The sequence below is a fragment of the Delphinapterus leucas genome, chromosome 10 (assembly GCF_059928025.1).
Source record: "Delphinapterus leucas isolate spDelLeu-1000000601 "Yukka" chromosome 10, BTC_Dleu_Yukka2, whole genome shotgun sequence".
Lineage (NCBI taxonomy): Eukaryota > Metazoa > Chordata > Mammalia > Artiodactyla > Monodontidae > Delphinapterus > Delphinapterus leucas.
Window position 1 is genome coordinate 86071513 of NC_143138.1, and position 17394 is coordinate 86088906.

The 17394-nt window shown below is 42.9% G+C and overlaps 1 protein-coding gene across 5 annotated transcripts in view; it reads right to left on the minus strand.

Annotated features, from left to right (window-relative positions):
* EIF4E3 (eukaryotic translation initiation factor 4E family member 3) overlaps positions 1–17394 on the minus strand; it is a 320442-nt gene that overhangs the window by 283591 nt on the left and 19457 nt on the right. For 3 of the 5 annotated variants that reach the window (XM_089918163.1, XM_089918162.1, XM_022572563.2), the window contains exons 3-6: positions 12586–12680; positions 10921–10981; positions 8262–8328; positions 4384–4539 (exon numbers count right to left, since the gene is read on the minus strand). In XM_089918163.1, coding sequence (XP_089774289.1) covers positions 4384–4539; positions 8262–8328; positions 10921–10981; positions 12586–12680 — 379 coding nt within the window. Of the gene's footprint in view, positions 1–4; positions 4540–8261; positions 8329–10920; positions 10982–12585; positions 12681–17394 lie in introns of those variants that run through there. The other 2 variants (XR_016394486.1, XM_022572564.3) reach the window with 2 other exon arrangements.

The window sequence follows — 17394 nt, forward strand, 5'->3', positions numbered from 1 at the left end:
AAAGGACAGAAAAAAACAAAAAAGAAAAAAAGGAAAGAAAACTTTAAGCAAAGGATGGGGCAACCCTCCTCTAAGGCATCTCATTCAGTTTCCCCAAATGTTGGCAAGAACTCAAATACCTTTGTGTGCCAGTAACTGTTAGCTAAGGCGTGCATTTCCTGAGAAACGTAATAATGAAAATTAAAACAAGGAATAAACAAGCCATGGGCATGCTGCCTGTTCCTTCTTGCTGTGCCGGAGAGGATGAGTAATCCCAGCAAGCTGATGAAGAGGATACACTGGGCTGCCAGCAAATTCTGTAGGGAAATGCGCCCCGCAGAATGCAGTGCTGGGGAGGGGCCTCACAGAACCAAGACAGGGCCATTCACAAGCTTATCTTCCAAAATAAAACAAAATAAAAGTAAAACAAAACTGACAACACCACGAGGAGGACAGCAATTCTCTTAGGTCCTCTCCTACCTTTAAACACCCTCTGTGGGAAATGAAGTTTCATTAAATGGATGGGTCTTTTATTTTTCCCAATCACGTTTTTTTTTTTTTTTCTTTCTTCTTTTTTTCCAGCCCTACTGTCTGGCTTGCAAAATGACTAATTAAAATTAGGAACTTCAGAATAAAAAAATGATGCTATGAAAAATATTTTCCAAAGACTTAGGTTTTTATAAAGTGGAGGTGGGAATTGGGAGACCTGTGAAATATAAAAGATTTCCTCCAAGGCGAAAGGCCCAGTTTGAAAATCCACTTCCTGGACTTGGTTAAACCATCATCATGAAGCAAGGGCAGATCCTCTTCTCTCAAATGGAAAAGTTACTGACTTGGGGCTGAAAAAGCCAAAGGCCACTCAGGATCCCCCATGCTTTGTCTATCCCCCCTCCCCCCTAGGAAGGATGTCCTAGGAGGGCAGACATGGGCTGGCCCATCTCACCTCCTAAGCCCCTCCTAAGTCTGTATTTTTAAGATGGACTAAATTCTTCAGACTAGTGTGTGGTAGGGGCGAGGCGGGGAACAGGACCATTTGCCCTTTAGGATCATCATGGTTATTCACCCAAACCTGCTCTTCACTTGGATAAAACATTGAGAGAAGCACACTTTGCACTCCCGGGGTTACCGCAGGTTTGGCCCAATTCCCAAGGGTGGCCAGGAATCCAAGCTGACTTAATTGAACATTTCTCACATGTAGAACTTTATAAATATTTCACTTTGTATGGTTTTTTTTTTTTCTTTTTAAGAAAGATCTTTAGGACAGACATCAAACAAAACGTGGCCTGCTCTTCAATGAAGTATAGCATTGCTACTGGGTCAAGTGGGGGGGGCACAAACCTCTTTGCGATGCTGGACCCCAAATGATAAATCAAGAGATAGGAACTGTCCATGGATTTTTATTACTTCTCAGTGGGAGGGACAGTTCGGGGCAGTCAGAGTTAAGACAGTGCAATCCTGATGGGTCATGGAGATGGGAACAGAACATTCAGAATCGGGAGAGTTCTGGGGAACAGGGAAAAGTTCTGTGGGCCTTGGGTTAGCCTTGGTTGAAAGGGAATATAGAAAAGGTCAAAGCCAGGAGTCAGCAAACTTTTTTCTGGAAAGGGGCAGAGGATAAACATCTTAGGCTCTGTGGGTCACAGGGTCTCTGTCTCAACTATTAACCCTACCCTTGTAACGTTAAAGCAGCCACAGATGAGATATACCCAAACAGGCATTGCTAGGTACCAATACGCTTTATATATAAATACTGGAATTTGGATTTCATACAATGTTCACATGTTACAAAACGTAGTTCTTCTTTTGATTTTTTTTCCAACCATTGAAAAATGTGAAAGCCATTCTTAGCTGCAGCCCATACAAAAACAGGTGGGAAGGGGGCAGATTTGGCTTGACAGCGTAGTTTGCCAAACTCTGCTCTAAACAATTCTCACATCAGAAGACATTTGTCATTCAGCTGCTCCGAAGAGCCCAACAGAATTTGGCGGGGGGAGGGGGACTCCATTCATTTAAGTTTCTCAGTCAAGTAACCAAACTGTATCTAACACACAGATAACTTATCAACAGCCTGACCCTCAGCCACCCGACTGGAGGCCCTGCCCAAATTCATTAGGGCTCTTTCTATGCGGGAAAATCTCCCCTGTCACGTGGCTCCTGTAACAAGGCGTGGAGTTGGCCATTTCTGACCTAGTTCACCCTACCACCCTACCTGTTCTTCACCTACCTACCTAACACCCTACCTGTTCTTTACCTACCTACCTAACACCCTGCCTGTTCTTTATCAAGCTGTGAGTAACATTTCTGCCCAAAACCTCATTTTTCCAAATCAATTCTGCAGCACGTGGTGTATAACCCTACTGAGTAAAGGACTGCCTGCTTTATATAAAATAAAATCAATTGCTTGTTTTTTCCAATTCCAATTTTTATTTGAATAATCTTTGAATTTTTAAATGTCAATTTATGCCCTTAAAATATGCATTTCTACTAAGACCCGCAGCCAGTTCTGCCTAACTCACGAACGTCACTATGGCCTCCACATAAATGAAGACGCCCTAAAGGGCGCCTGATCTGGGGAGCTGCAACGTCCCCTCCTCTGTCTGGCTTTTTTCTCCCCCCACCCTCCCCCAACCCCAGCCATCACAACAACGAAGTGATGACTCATCCTTGCTTAGTCTTACCTCATTATTGCCACTGGCCTAAAAACTAGCCTAACCGCTCAGTGGCCCGATTACCTCTGTGGCCTAAACACTCCTATCATGTGTTGAGCCTGCTGCTACCCTACGTGTTAGAATTTTGAAGCAGAAGGGACCTTGGAGATCATTTAAGACCAACCTTCTCAATAGTCGGGGGGGGGAAGCAGAAGGAGGAGACACCGCAACTTGCTCGAGGTCACAGTGTTGAAGTGGGACAAAAATCCGGACTGCCTGACTTGACCATATTCCAAATCGCTTCTCTACTCTTTGGGGTCAAACGTGGAGAAGGTCCTAAGGAGTTTACAGAACGTGTTCGCCCCGTTCATAAATGGCGGCGAAACATACTTCCTTTTGGAGAGTTTCTGCTGGAGTGAGTCTCGTGGAGTACAAAAAAAAAAGACCCTCGGTGAACTTTCAATGAATATCTGGGCTGAAAACACAATTAAGGTTCCCTATGGAGGCAAAACTGCATCTACAGATGTGCGGCTTCCGCACGGCACAATCAATAAGCGCCTTCTGCAGTGCCATCCTCTCTGTCTCTTTTATTGAAACTTTCATTTAAAATTCAGACGCTAAGCATCCCCTGAACAGCTGCAGCAGCAGATCTGTCCCACTGCTTAAAATCAAAATCACTGGGCCTGTGATTATATGATTGCTCAGAGGGAGGCTTAGTCTTCATAGCATAGTAAGACAATCACAAAGCAAAATTTGACTTTTTTTCTTCTCCTTTTCGACAAGGGGTTGGGAAAAGTGAAACGGTAATAGAGTATATTTCACCAATACTAAGATGCACTCCCCACCCCGCCTCCCCACTGCACATATGAAGACCCCCGGAATCAAGAACGTGCCATAGTTTCATTAGGAGCCTTGTATTTTTCTTTCTTAGTAATACTAAAATAATACTTATCATCAAGAGCATCTTAGATTCAATGAAATACCGTGGTTTAAAAAAACTGGGTTACTGACTCTTGGAACAGTCTGGGGAATAGGAGATTCATCATATACGTGTAGGGCTGTCAATCCTTTGCTCTAACTCACTGTTAAAACTGTAACCCGCAGTTTGATCTACCAAACATTGGTTTAATAGCACTAAGCTGTTTTCATTATGAAAAAGATGACTTTTTCAAAAGAGCACACAAAAGCAATGAACATGAATCATGATGGAAACAATGGTCCACACACCTATTCATACTGTTAACATTTCACCACTACGCGTGCATTCTCTTCTGTGTCACAGTCATCCGTAATGAGGACGTATTAGCATTTCAGTAGAACATTCAATCTTGCCTGTGCGCAGAACGAGTTCCTCCACAGATACAGATGTTATACATTATAAATCCCTGTTTATGAAGGGATGATTGAAAATCTACCTGCCAGCTCATATAATAACTTTTTTTGTTATTGTTGCTTCCAATAGAAGGTAATTTTTTCTGAGAATGACAAGTTTGAGATCAGGTTTGAATTTTTGAAATAACAAAAACAGTAAGTATCTCCTTTTCTGATCCGTGTGTTTAGGCGACAACTGAAATCTCACTTTAATTTCTGAGGCTACAGTTTTTTTAAAACACCCTTAAAATGTATTTTATTGAATTATTTATTGGATTATAGAATTTCAAGCGATTCTCCCTGCACCTCATTGGCAACACGGTTTCTGTCTTTAAAAGTATGATAGAATAAGCTAGAAAGTAGTAACTGGAAATGAAGCACTTACGTTTATAAAATACGGCTTTAAAAGATATGTGGGGCAGGAGTTCATAGATCTTTTCTAAAACGGTGGCTTCCCCCACTACGGCGGCATTTACATTCCAGACTTGGACGACGTCTTCCCGGTCCCGGACACTGACACTAACTCCTATTACTTCGTCATCTGAGCGGAAGGAAGGGGGAAGAAAGAAATGAGTGATAATTTCAAGTCCGCTGGGAGCCGGTTTTTTAGCACTTATCATTTTATCTGTAAGTTGTAGAGAAGATGATCAAGACAAGGTGGCACGAGAGAACCCGTGATAAATACTGTTTCTAAGGGGGATCGTTGGACAAAAAGCAAGTTAGTGGGCAAAAGCTGCAGCAGTCACATCACATTTATCCGGCGACTTAGGTAAACAGAGTGTCCCGGCCAAACAAATTTTCCAGACAAGTGAGTTACCCTTCTTACCATGTTACCGAAGCTTTGGACTATTTCTTACTCTGTTTTGATAAGACTTTTTCAAGTTGCATAATGATCGGCCCCCCGAAAGCCAACTGAACTCACATGAACTTTTTCCTCGATGCTTGGCTGTCTTTGTGAAGAACAGCAAGTATTTCTCCCGACTTCCCGCCAACCATTCAGAGATCTCGGGGTGGTTAGTGCTCCAGGCCCCAACACTAACTGGACCCAGACTGTGTGTTCCGAGTTGCTCATTCTGCTTTCTGTGGTTTTGCTTGTCTGCTCCTTTCCTATTAATCATCCCTGCTCTTGCCTGTTTCTCCCTAGCCATCCCCCTTCTGGTTTGGGCATTTTAACTGTAGGCTAGAGAATCAATGACCATCTGTTAGCTCTGTGTATAAAGTAAGTATCTTCTAAGTGTGGCCATGTCCTCAGAGCACTTCGGCAAATGGGCAGGAAAGCATTTATCTACTTTGATTAATGTAGGTCTTTTTTTTTTTTTTAACTAAATGCTTGATTTGGGGCTGCTCTGTAGGCATTCGAGAATGGTGGCTGGATACGTAGGATTGTGTACTGTCCTCTGGAGCCACTTTGTGTACAGTAATTTGCAGGAAAATGACGGGAGTAACGACTTGGCTCCTGGTATACATGTTGGCAGCATATTACTGAAGCAGGGTCACCCCTCTGCCCTTGCACACTCAGCATCAACGAGTGAAATGTGAAAGATGAGCATTATCAAAGTTAGGAAATTTTGCTTTAGTTAATATGCTTTGCCTAATTTTCCTTATTTACTATAAATCTGTACATCTCAATATTTCTGCTATCAGTTTTCCCGTGTGTCTTCTGGAGGTTAAAACATTCCAGCATTTAGATACAATTTAAATGAGGACCTGTCCAATTGCTAAAGGAGTTCATCTTCAGTAAAATAATTCCTTTCTTTCCTCCGTCCTTCCCTTCTCTCCTTCATTCCCTTTTTCCCTCTTTCCCTTCTTTCCTTTGTAAATAAACTTGACTCTGGCTAAATGTGTATGACGTGACACTAAATAATTCCACGTATAGAAGTGTTTGAAAGCAGACAAAAGCAGTCGAAGGTGTCAGAAGTTGGGCTTGTGGCCACCTCTGGGGGAAGGGAGGGTGTGGAGAGATTCTGGAGGCCAGTAACATTCTGTTCCTTGATCTGGGTGCCAGTTACAGGGATCTGTTTACTCTGAGAATATTTATTAAGGTACGCACATAATAGTTTGTGTCCTTTTCTGTATACGTGTCACATTTAAACAAAAATTTCCAAAAGAGTAAACAGTACCTGATCATGGCTACCCACAGAAACTTATTATCCCCTCAAGAAATGTGTCTTATGTACGTGTTTCTTGTTTCCTCATTTATCTTCAAAGTATATTTGCTAGAGCTCAATGTTAAATTCTATGTGAACAAAAAATCATCAAGTGAAGAGGGAAGCTTTGGCATTTATCACTTTCAAGAATAGTCATGAAGACACTAGCTCAGCCTTTCAGGAAAAGAGCAGCATTTTCCAGTCTTTTTGTCTTGCCCATTTCTACACTATTGGGCAGAGGGTACTGTAGCTTTACGGGTGCTGAAAATGCTGAACTGTCAATATTTCAGTCTTGTCTGGCTTTTGGTACCTACGTGTAACCTCCTAGCACAGCACTTTCAGAAAGGGCATGGTAAAAAGGCTGCAGCCCGTATGCAAAAGGAGATCCATCAGCAAACATGTAATATTCATAAGCAGAATCAACCAGCAAAAACGCTGATTATTTTAGGGTCCTGGCAGCACAAGACGTCAGAGCTAGGAGGAGCCACTGTTTGAAGATGGGGGAAGTGAGGACCAGAGAGATGAGCTGACCTGCTGTAGTGGTGGAGCTGGGTTAATTAAGAGCGAACAGTTAATACTTAATGGTGCTCTCGTTCCAAAGTCAACCACGGAACAATAGGTCTTCTTTGCTCAATCCTGCCTATTTATTATTACTTAGACTATTTTCCCTGGTTCTGGAAACAGGAATAATTCATACAGAAAACTTCCTCTCCCGGGGATTTACTTGTTTATAATTATACCGAAGATGCATTTTTGACTACATATTGTAAAGTTGCTACCTACCCCCTATTTAAACGGAAGGGATCTGTACTTTTAAGACAATTTCATCTTAACCCAGGTTCTGTCTTCAGTGAATAAAAAGAGGTGTAAGAATTAAGGAAAACAAAAGTAGAATGATTGAAACTCTTAGTGAGGTAAATCTGAAACCTGCTTGGCACCGGCTAGGCCTATAAGGGTTCCCAAAGACAGAACCAGTTAAGACGCCTGAGGGCAAATCAGTCAATACCAAAGAGTTAAAAAAAAATTAAAGCTGAACAGGAAAAATGTGATTCTAAATGTTACCTCAGAAGCATTCAGAAGGAACTACCCAAGAAGAAAAAACAAAACTTTAAACGAGCAATTCAATTTTCCTCTTTCAGTGGTTTCACGACAAAAACAAAGCAAAATAAAAATGGGCTAAGGGATTAACAGGTACCAACTATTAGGTATAAAATAAGCTACGGGGATGTGTCACGCAGCTTGGGGAACAGAGTCAATATTTTGTAACGACTACAGATGGAGTATAATCTTTGAAAATTGTGACTCTTTATGTTGTGTACCTGTAACTTATGGGTTTTGTACATCAGCTATACTTTAATTAAACAAACAAAAAAAGCAAAATAAAAATGTATTCACAGGGCTCTCAGAAACTCACTCAGTATTTGAAAACTGAGTGAGTCTTCAAGTAAAGTCTTCAAAGTAAAGTCCTGAAGACTTTACATTTCAGCCCCAATTGTCAGATCACAGACGCTAATGGTGATTCATCCCCACCTCCCCTTTATCTCTCACTCTGAGTAGAAGGGACCAAGAGAGGGACAGGAGGAAGGGGCAAGTAACTGAGAGAGGCAGAAAGGACTGTGCCGACCTAACTACAAACTTCAGGTGACAACTAAGCCACTGGGCTCTTCTGGAAGAACTGGAACTGACGAAGGAAGCCCACCACCAGTGGTCTTAGGAGCCCAATGTCAAATTTCATTTTCTTCTGGAACATATACAAGGCTGTATGTCAATTATATTTCAATTAAATAAATAGTTTTCCTTTTTTTCTGCCTATTTATTTTAGACAAGATGGTCACGGACACTATGAAGATGAGCTATAAGTGCAAAAAAATATATAGGCATATACACATATGTATATCCACGTAATATACACATATGTAAGTATACATATGCACATACACATATAACATGAAAATGCCACGAGCACATGGGAAAAAGCTAAGTAACTTCATAGTTACAAAATAAGCAACTCCAAAATATGTAAAAAAGGCAAACACACAGAAACAAAGCTCAGCAAGGAACAAGCACAAGCCAAGCACGCGCAAGCGGGGACGGCCAGAGCTGAGGGTCTCATTACCTGCGACGGCACAGTCTGTGAACTGTTCCCCGATAGTCGCTAACAACAACTCTTTCCAAACTGTGGACTGGTGTGGGAAAAGAACAAAAAGCAAAACAAAAGAAACCAAAGAAAAGGAACACATATACATTTTTAAACAATTATCTTCAGGAGCTACCCAGGTCACAGTTTCTTTAACCTCTCACGCCCTTTCCACGCCCGTATCTGGAGCCCGCAGACATCGCTGAATCACAGGCGTAAACACCCACGTGGTGGCGTATGTTTGTACCGTTTTACACATCGCTTTGCACAGAGAGATACAAGGGATCCCAAGTCACAAACTCTGTGTCCACAAAACCGTGGGGTCCGAAGCTACAAAGCTAATCTCTAGTGCCACCTCTGATGAAGTTGGGAACAACGTGGGAAAAATGCACTCAAATGACCTACACTTTTCCAATTTCTTTGCCTCTCACTGATTCAAAATGTATCAGCTGGTTATAACTGAATGCTATTAGGACCATCCTTCTCTTCAAAACCCTTTCCTGCTTTTCCAGCAGTTTATAAGGTACTTCCAAGGTTACACAAGTGAAGAACACTTAAGGAAATTTCTGGTTTACTGACTACCAGAGACTTGCAGATTTCCATTCACTTGAAGGCATTTTGTTTCTGCTAAGTGACTGAACTGTGGTGTGTGTGCGTACATGTGCATTTCCCTGGAAGAATTGGTGCACGCTCTAGTCCACCTCTTCCCTATGAGAAAACCTGGAGCCTCTTCTGCTGAAGATCCCCTAATGCCATCCAATCAACAGCCAGCATCCACGCACAGGTAACTGGAGGTCTCCAAGTTCTTTCCAGTTCCTCTTCCTCGAAAAGTTCTTGGTTCCGTATCTCTTCCTTGTCTTGGTTCACAGGCCCTGAACTCCACCAGAACCGGGTTTGATTCGTGACAGCCGGCTTAGAGCTGTACCCTGGGCAGGCTTATTAGCCTCTCTGAGCATCAGTTTCCTTCAGTGAACAGGGAATAATAATAGGACCGACCTCCCAGGGCTGTTGTGACCATGAAATTAGTCAACAAATGTTGCGTTCGACGGGCTCAGTACTGTGATTGCAACAACAGCACTGGAGATTTAAGATCCATTCCATAAACAGCTGCGTGTTTGCTCTGGACCAGGCGCCCACTAATATATTAACTATAATGAGAGTATGTATTATCAGGTTCTAATGAGCTGAAAGCAGCCTCACTGAATTTTTAACCAAGACCACAGCAGTTAACCATCATGGCTTTTCACCCTCAAGGAGGGTTTTCTTTTCTCTTTCCTAGACCCTCCGTCTGGTCTACCTGTCTCCCACCTAGAAACCATCCCTTCTGTTTTTTATCTGTCTCATCTGCAGTCTCTTACGCTATAAGGAACAAAGATGAGGGTGTTGAGAGGAAGTTAGGGGAAGGGGAATGTTCCCTCTCCTGTTGTGAATTCAGAGGCGGTTGACCCACCGGATTCCCACCGGTCAGCAACAAAGAGAGGGCTGAGCTGCTTGGGGTGAGGACATTTGTGCAGATGTGAAAGCGTTATTATTTGCGACTGAATGTGGTCAAGTGAGCTGACAAGGAGGGAGGACAAACTTGTCTTTCAGCTACCTTTCATCCAACACTGACGTCATGATTGTTTCTACCAGAAGTCAATGTCTACTGCAAGTAAATAAAGAACATGGCAAGGAAAAGGTGTCCTTATGGAAATTCAAAACAACTTTCTCTCCTTTCAGGGGGGCAGGAAGAGCTTCACAGGCCTTGCTTGTTTTTTTGTTTGCTCCCCTGACGTTTTAAAAATTATATATGCCAAATACTAGCCAAAGCTTGCAGCTATGCATCTTAACGATAGTTTGCACCTTTAACAAACAAATTGGGTCATATCTTTCGGTTTGTGCTCATCGGGAAACAATGCAAGGTCAAGCCTATGGGTCCCTGGAGATGTTTCAATCCTCTGAGCTCGTCCACGTGAAAGAAACCATGAAAAGGTGAGACTGGGGAGCATGTGTCCTTTCATCCATTTTCAAAGGCGGCTTAAGAATAGATTTGAATGCTCTTTTCAGTCAGTACAATGAATTAGAGCCCACTCCTGGGAAACCCAGGTTTCTGAGGCTTGACCACTGCCAACCAGCGCCCGAGCAGGCTGTGCCATCAACTAGGGTTTCATCAACCCCAGAGGGAGACTGGACACAGCCTCGCATGAAACCCCAAAGGGCGGTGAGATGCAAGGCCTCCCACACATCCCCACTCTTTGTGCCAGGGTCATTCTCAGAAGTGCTTGTCGCCCCAGTGGGGAAGGGACGAGCCTTTGCTGGGAAGGATCCTGCTTCTCACTACGTAGACCCACTTCCACATGTCGGTCATGGCTGTGGAGGACATGACAGCCCTAATCAGCTTTTCTGCAAAGTTTATAGGCACGTAGCTGTTCAGAACTATATGATACAGTCACACTATTACACCATTTCTAGAGAGACTCACAATGCATTTTCAAGGTGACAGTGTAAGGCAGAAAACCCCCAAGGTCAGAATAGAACTTCTCACCCCCAGTCCCATTCTGAGTCTACCAGGCGGACTGTCTGGAACGCACAAAAGGTTCATCGTAAGCTGTCAACAACCCCAAACTTAGCTTCTAGAAAAGGATGAGAGCAAACCTACCGTGCTGTCCTTGGGAACTTTCATCTTCCATACGCCACCCTTTGCATTACTCTCCTCTTCCCTGGATCAAAGACCAATGTTCACAGTTACACTCATGGATTAAGTACCTCTACATACATCTAGTTTAACAATGGGTGACATTAAAAACAAAAAACAATGGAGCATTCTGCAATAAACTCTCCCCGGTTCGTTTTACTGGAAACAGAAGCAGATGAAAGAAAAAGGAAGGGGATGGGGAGGGAAGAAGGTGGGATTCAGTGGCCAAAAGGGTAGGGAAGGTGATGGGATACCAGGTTCTCATCCTCAAGGAGCTGGTGAGGAGAGGTTCCCTAGACCCCCTGGGGTGGACAAACTAATACAAGTGCTTCACACGTGAGAAGGCCTTTACATTTCAATGTCATGCTCTTGACATCGCCTCATCTGATTCGCATTTCAGTCTTGTGTCATAAGCCTAATAGGGGACTCAGCCCCAGTAGAGGACATCTGCTGTCTCCCTGTGTAGTAACTGCTCCCTCTTCTGGCAAGAGCACCCCAATTTCCCTTTAAGGAGCTACTTGTCCCCTACTCTTATGCCAGACCCTTTCTGATATGGCTGATCCCATATCCTAGCTTTAAAGGTGGGCTTATGACCCACGTTTGCTTCCTGGTCTTTATGATTGGCCAGGGATGGAAAGGCAACCCACGCTGGGCCGATGAGAGCCTGCCCTGGCATTTTATTGGAGCTGGTGAATGCTGACACTGACAAACTTGTAGGGCTTAAGACTGGAGCTTATAAAAGCCATTTTGTCACCACAAATGGGAGAACCTGCCTGAAAATTAAGCCAAGGCAGAGAAAAGCAAAGCAAGTCTGACGGAGAGTGTCAGATTCCTAAGAAGAATTGAGCACCCAGACCTGCCCGAAATCAGCCCTACCGGTAGACTGTTTAGTTACAGAAGCCAAAAGATTTTTTTTTTTTTTTTTTTGGCTCGGTTTACGTTTCTGCCATTTGCTACCAAAGAGCTAAGATATATTCCCATTTTATTAATTAGTAAATGGCTTAGATCAGTTGAGGGACATGATGCAAGGATTTACTACTAGTTGGGACTCCAGCCTAGGCAAACTGGCTTACTGTCCTCCACCCTCAACACTACTCCAGCTATTAAAGAAGAAAGACACCTTCCCCTCGACTCTGGGCCGTGATCAGTATCATACACTTTCTATGTGGTCCACATGAGGTATGTCTGAGGTTATATGATCTTTGTTCATATAATAGATGTGGGTACCACATCTATTCCCTCATCTCCCCTCCAGCCTATAAGCTTTTTCACTCCACTGTCCAGGTCATTATTGAACAAGTGAAAGAACAAACCCAAATGATGCCACACCCCGATACAAAGACCTGCACGGCACCTTCAGCGAGCTAATGAGGACCTATGTATTGTGAGACTGCAATGGGGTCCTCCATGGGCGGATGCTGAGACACCTGCTCATCACTCTGGAGCACAAGGGGAAACGGGTAGAGGGAAGGGGTCTATTTCAAAATTAAGTCATGGCTAAAATGACTTTGCGACACCACCAGGAGAAAATTACTTTGGCATTCCAATTTGGCATGAAGTTATTTTATTAAGTTCACAACCATTTATTTCCCTCCCACCTTAACCTCAAACTATACAGAAGACACTTACCAAAGTGGCCGCCTTTCTCCTCTCATTAAATGATAACTACATCTCAAAGGCAGGCTAGTCACAGGAGGAATATTATTGTACACACTCCAGAATATCTTTAAAAGAAAAACACGTTGTTTAATACACCCAGTATTGACTTACTGTGCTGCTAGCTTATAAAATTAATGCATTAAAGAAAAAAAAATCAGATTCTCGTTAAGTCCTACCCATTCAAACTAGATTTTTCTTAGTATTCTTCCTAATTTTCTGCTAGAAAATGTAACATAACATTAAAGAATGTTCTTTTCTGAAGTCAGGCTAAGTTGTATGCTTCAGGAAGCTATGGTTTAGCAAACATTCCTATGCAATGTGTCTCCGCATAAAACAGGGTAAGGATCTTGCTAATGATTTTTCTGACAGGTATATGGCATCTAATAAAAGCCTGTAGTGCTGAATAGGTGTACTGAACCATATATCCTCATGACACTGACACTGTCTTCTTTCTAAGCCTAGAGAGAGTCGGTTACACTTTGGATTGGGGGATGGGGTACAGAGGAGGCAAAGAGGAATCACCTCATGTGCTCTGTCCCCCTTCCTTTCCTCTCCCAGGAGGAAAAGGAAATAGCTCAGCTGCCAAAGCCACAAGTTGCCCAAGATGCACGGTGTTAGGAATTCCATGATTGTGTGTTCTCCAAACTCATATAGTGAAACCCAAGCCCCCAAAAGGATGGAATTAGGAGGTGGGGTCTTCGGGCATAATTAGGCCATAAGGATGGAACCCCCACCCCCATGATGGGATTAGTGTCCCAATAAGAAAAGGAAGAGAGTTAGCCCTCTCTGTCCACCATGTGCGGATATAATGAGAAGATGCCTATCTGTCTATAAGCCCAGGAAGACTGCCTTCACCAGGACTTGACCATTCTGGCACCCCTGATCTTGAACTTGCAGCCTGCAGAACTGTGAGACATCAATGTTTGTTGCTGAAGCCACCCAGTCTATGGTATTCTGTTACAACAGCTGGAACTAAGACACAGGGTGGCTGGTAGTCAGAAACAGATTACATAAAAATAATAGAGTAATAGTAACAATGAGAGTAACAGCAGCAACAGTAATAGGGCCAGGATTTGGTCTCTGACTTTTTTTTTTTTTTTTTTTTTTTTGCGCTACGCGGGCCTCTCACTGTTGTGGCCTCTCCCGTTGCGGAGCACAGGCTCCGGACGCGCAGGCTCAGCGGCCATGGCTCACGGGGCGCAGCCGCTCCGCGGCATGTGGGATCTTCCCGGACCGGGGCACGAACCCGCGTCCCCTGCATCGGCAGGCGGACTCTCAACCACCGCGCCACCAGGGAAGCCCTGGTCTCTGACTTTTACATGTTTATGTAATTTATCTTAATGACAACGTAATTAGGAGGTACAACTATTATTCTTGTTTTATAGATAAGGAAACTGAGGCACACGGACTAATCCTCCCGAGCATCACTGTGTGCTATGACCACGAGGATTAGGACAAGAAGTGAGTTTTTACAAAGAAGAAAGCCCTTCCCAGCTTGTTTGGAACGGTACCAGGAATCTCTACGTTACCAACTCTATGAACAGAATTACTATACAGATGAAAAACATCCCCCTGCGTGGTGAGGTCAAGGGTGGTTGTCTGGGCCTCCTAGTGGATCTGAGCAGAACAGAACAAGCAACAGGACAATCAGAAACATGAATCCAAGGGCATCATGAACAGAGCGGCATAGGTGGAATGAAATTTTATCGATGTTGAATGAGAATCCTTATGGGTTGTTTGAGCCCACGTTGTATAAAAAGTGGAGCCAAATTAACTGCAAGGCCAGCAACAGGGAATGATAAGATGAAACTGAAGGCAGAAAAAAAAAAAAAAAAACCACCTGACAATAGATTTATTAAGAATACCTTATAAGAACCTGCCACATAGTACGGGGAACTCTACTCAATACTCTGTAATGGCCTACACGGGAAAAGAATCTTAAAAAAAAAAAGTGGATATAAAAAACAAAAGTGGATATATGTATAACTGATTCACTTTGCTGTACACCTGAAACTAACACTTTGTAAATCAACCATACTCCAATAAAAGTTATTTAAAAAAAGGATATGAGAAAAAATTTTTTTAAATGCTAGGAAAAAAACAAAAAACAAACAAAAAGAATACCTTGGGTCCCTTATACTGAAACGGTGCTAATGTAGGAAGTAACTGAAAATAGCTCTGTAGTAACAGTAGATGCTCAGACATCTGTCTTTGTGGAGATACCCACCTTATAAATGGTTTGCTATCAGTGCAAATAATAAGATTACTCCAATATTTCAGTTATAGCCTGTGGTATGGGTGTGAATAGGCAGAGCTGGAATCTGAGGCCAGGCAGTTGGATTCCAAAACCTGTACCCTTAACCACTAAGCTATTTCCTCTGCAGATATTACTACATATTTTAGGCACATCTTTCTCCAGTCCTAGAAGCCATGGACGAGGTCACGAGGTCATGGACGAGGTCACAGAGTGAGCGGCACCTGTTGAAGATGTTTTCCCACCAGCACGTGCCCTTCATCACACTGACTATGCCACTGCCTTAGCTCTAGCCTAGGACTTCTGCAATGATGTGGCAATGACCTGTGCAGAATTTATGGACACACTTATGCTACAATATACATTCCTGCTTCCACCAAGAGGACTTTGGTGTCAGCAAACTTCAAGTCTCCTAAAAGGCATAGCAGGCCAGAGCACCTGCCCTCACACCCTTGCCAAAGTTCTCAAATCCTAACTTTTCACCCAGTGTTTGAAGTACCTTTTGGAAAACACAACAAAATGCTGCTCCCGTTCCAAAGGTGAGAACATCACACTAAGGATCGTGCTACAGTGTGTAGCTTTAGAAGTTTCTCTTGAAAACACAGACAACTGATTTTGTTAGTCTTGGCAAATGTGAGAGGAGGAGATTACAGCCCAAGAAGATACAGTGAGAGACTTCACCCTGACCTAACGTACTTATTCAAGCGCATATCTGCATGTTTCTGCACGAACACAAAATGAGAGTGAAATATGCGGTGACCTCATGGAAAAGACCCCCATTAAAGTCCATGGCACTACGTCGGTCTGTTTCCATATTGCAAACCTCACGCAGTGTGTAGTATATTAGTCAAGCATGTATGATGGCAAAAGAGCTGAAGGAAGGAACCCGGCATCACACAGCTCCTTGGACCTTCTTCCTCCCCTGCGGAAGCGAAAGCGCTGTTTCACGGGAAACTTGATAATTCTTGGTCATATTCTCTGTAACATACTTTTATGTTTGTTAAATCATCTAAATTTTACTACAGATAGAACCTTGCAAATAGATTTCAAAAGCCCTTAGACTTATAATTAATTCTAAGTGGTCTGCAAACAGTAGATTGCAGTAAAGCTAAGCACAATGTTTATTAATAATAATGAAGTGTTTTTTTCAAAAGCCTTAATTTCAAAAGCCCAAGGAGAGGGAGGGAAGTCAGGCATCACTTACTCAGTCAACATGTGTGGACACCAAGGAGGGCAGGGCGCTGTGGTGAGTCCCAGGTGTGCTTAGATTCACTAGACAATGGTGTCCACTTAAATTTGTTAAGTTGGGATTTCCCCAACCTACTAGTCCTGCTTGAAGCAATTATGCTCCTCCCAACAGTCCTTTGCCAAATAGATAATCAATCACTACCAGGAAAACTGGCAAATTTCCTCATTTTTTTTTACTACATGTTCTGAAGGAAAAAAAAAAAAGAGAGAGAATATACTTGAAAATACTTGAGAAGAAAAGATGTGGTGACAGACAACATGGTGTTAAAAAAAAAAAAGAAAAAAGAAAGAAAGAAAAGAAAAACATCCAGCAAATACACCCCCAAAAAACCCAACAAATACAGCATTTCTTCTGTGGGTCACAGCATAGAAATCTTTCAAAGTATTTTTGAAATTTTAAACAAACATTTTCATTCCTTAGGTATTTCTAATTGGCTGGGGCTTGCATCCCACCAAGTAAGTCAATGGTTTATGGGAAGGGCAGAGCCCAGAAGAAAGGCAACTGAAGAGCTTAATGGATGTTTTTTAATTCACAGCAGATACAACAGGCTGAAAGCAAAGTGTTTCTGACCTGGGAGAGCCAGGTAGTGGAGAGAGAAATGGGTTTTGCTTTGCATTCCAAAGGGCTTGACTTAAAGTGAGAACCAAAGTTTGGAGGACTGATAGGGGAGTGGGCAATTTCTCACCACGCAGTTAAGTCAATGAATGAAAAACAAAGTCTGCGTCAGGGAGCTAAGTGGGGTTCACACATTGAGAGAACAGGAGGAAAGCTGGGGGAAACAGCAGAGCAGTGTGTATCCGGCTTCCTGGGTAAGGCCCGTAGGTATATGTTTACTGGTGTTAATATTTTCCAGTGCACAGGGCTTTCACTTTGGTGAAAACCCAAAGACGTGATTGGACTCAGAAGCTTATCCACCATTTTAACAAAGGACGATAAATTGTGGAGAGTGACCAGACAAAGGAAAGGGGGTCTGGGGCCCCGAGAGGTGGTATATGGTGTGACTGTGCTGAGGAAATACAGGGTACACACATTTGCTTAGTTGGTCTGTTATGCAGACTCCAGTGGTAAGAAGAAGGGATACCTTTACAAATGTAAATTTATGTCACCTTTAAAAGGGTAATTTGTGCCCTGATTTCAGGCAGCTAGAGGAGGTCAGAGAGCTCCTCCTGGGTCTGCTGTTTTTCAACTGCCTTCAGTTCAAAGTAATTCTTAAGTTAAAGTGACGTTTTTGGGGTGGCATATTCTGATCCCCCTTGAGAGACCAAGTTTTACATCT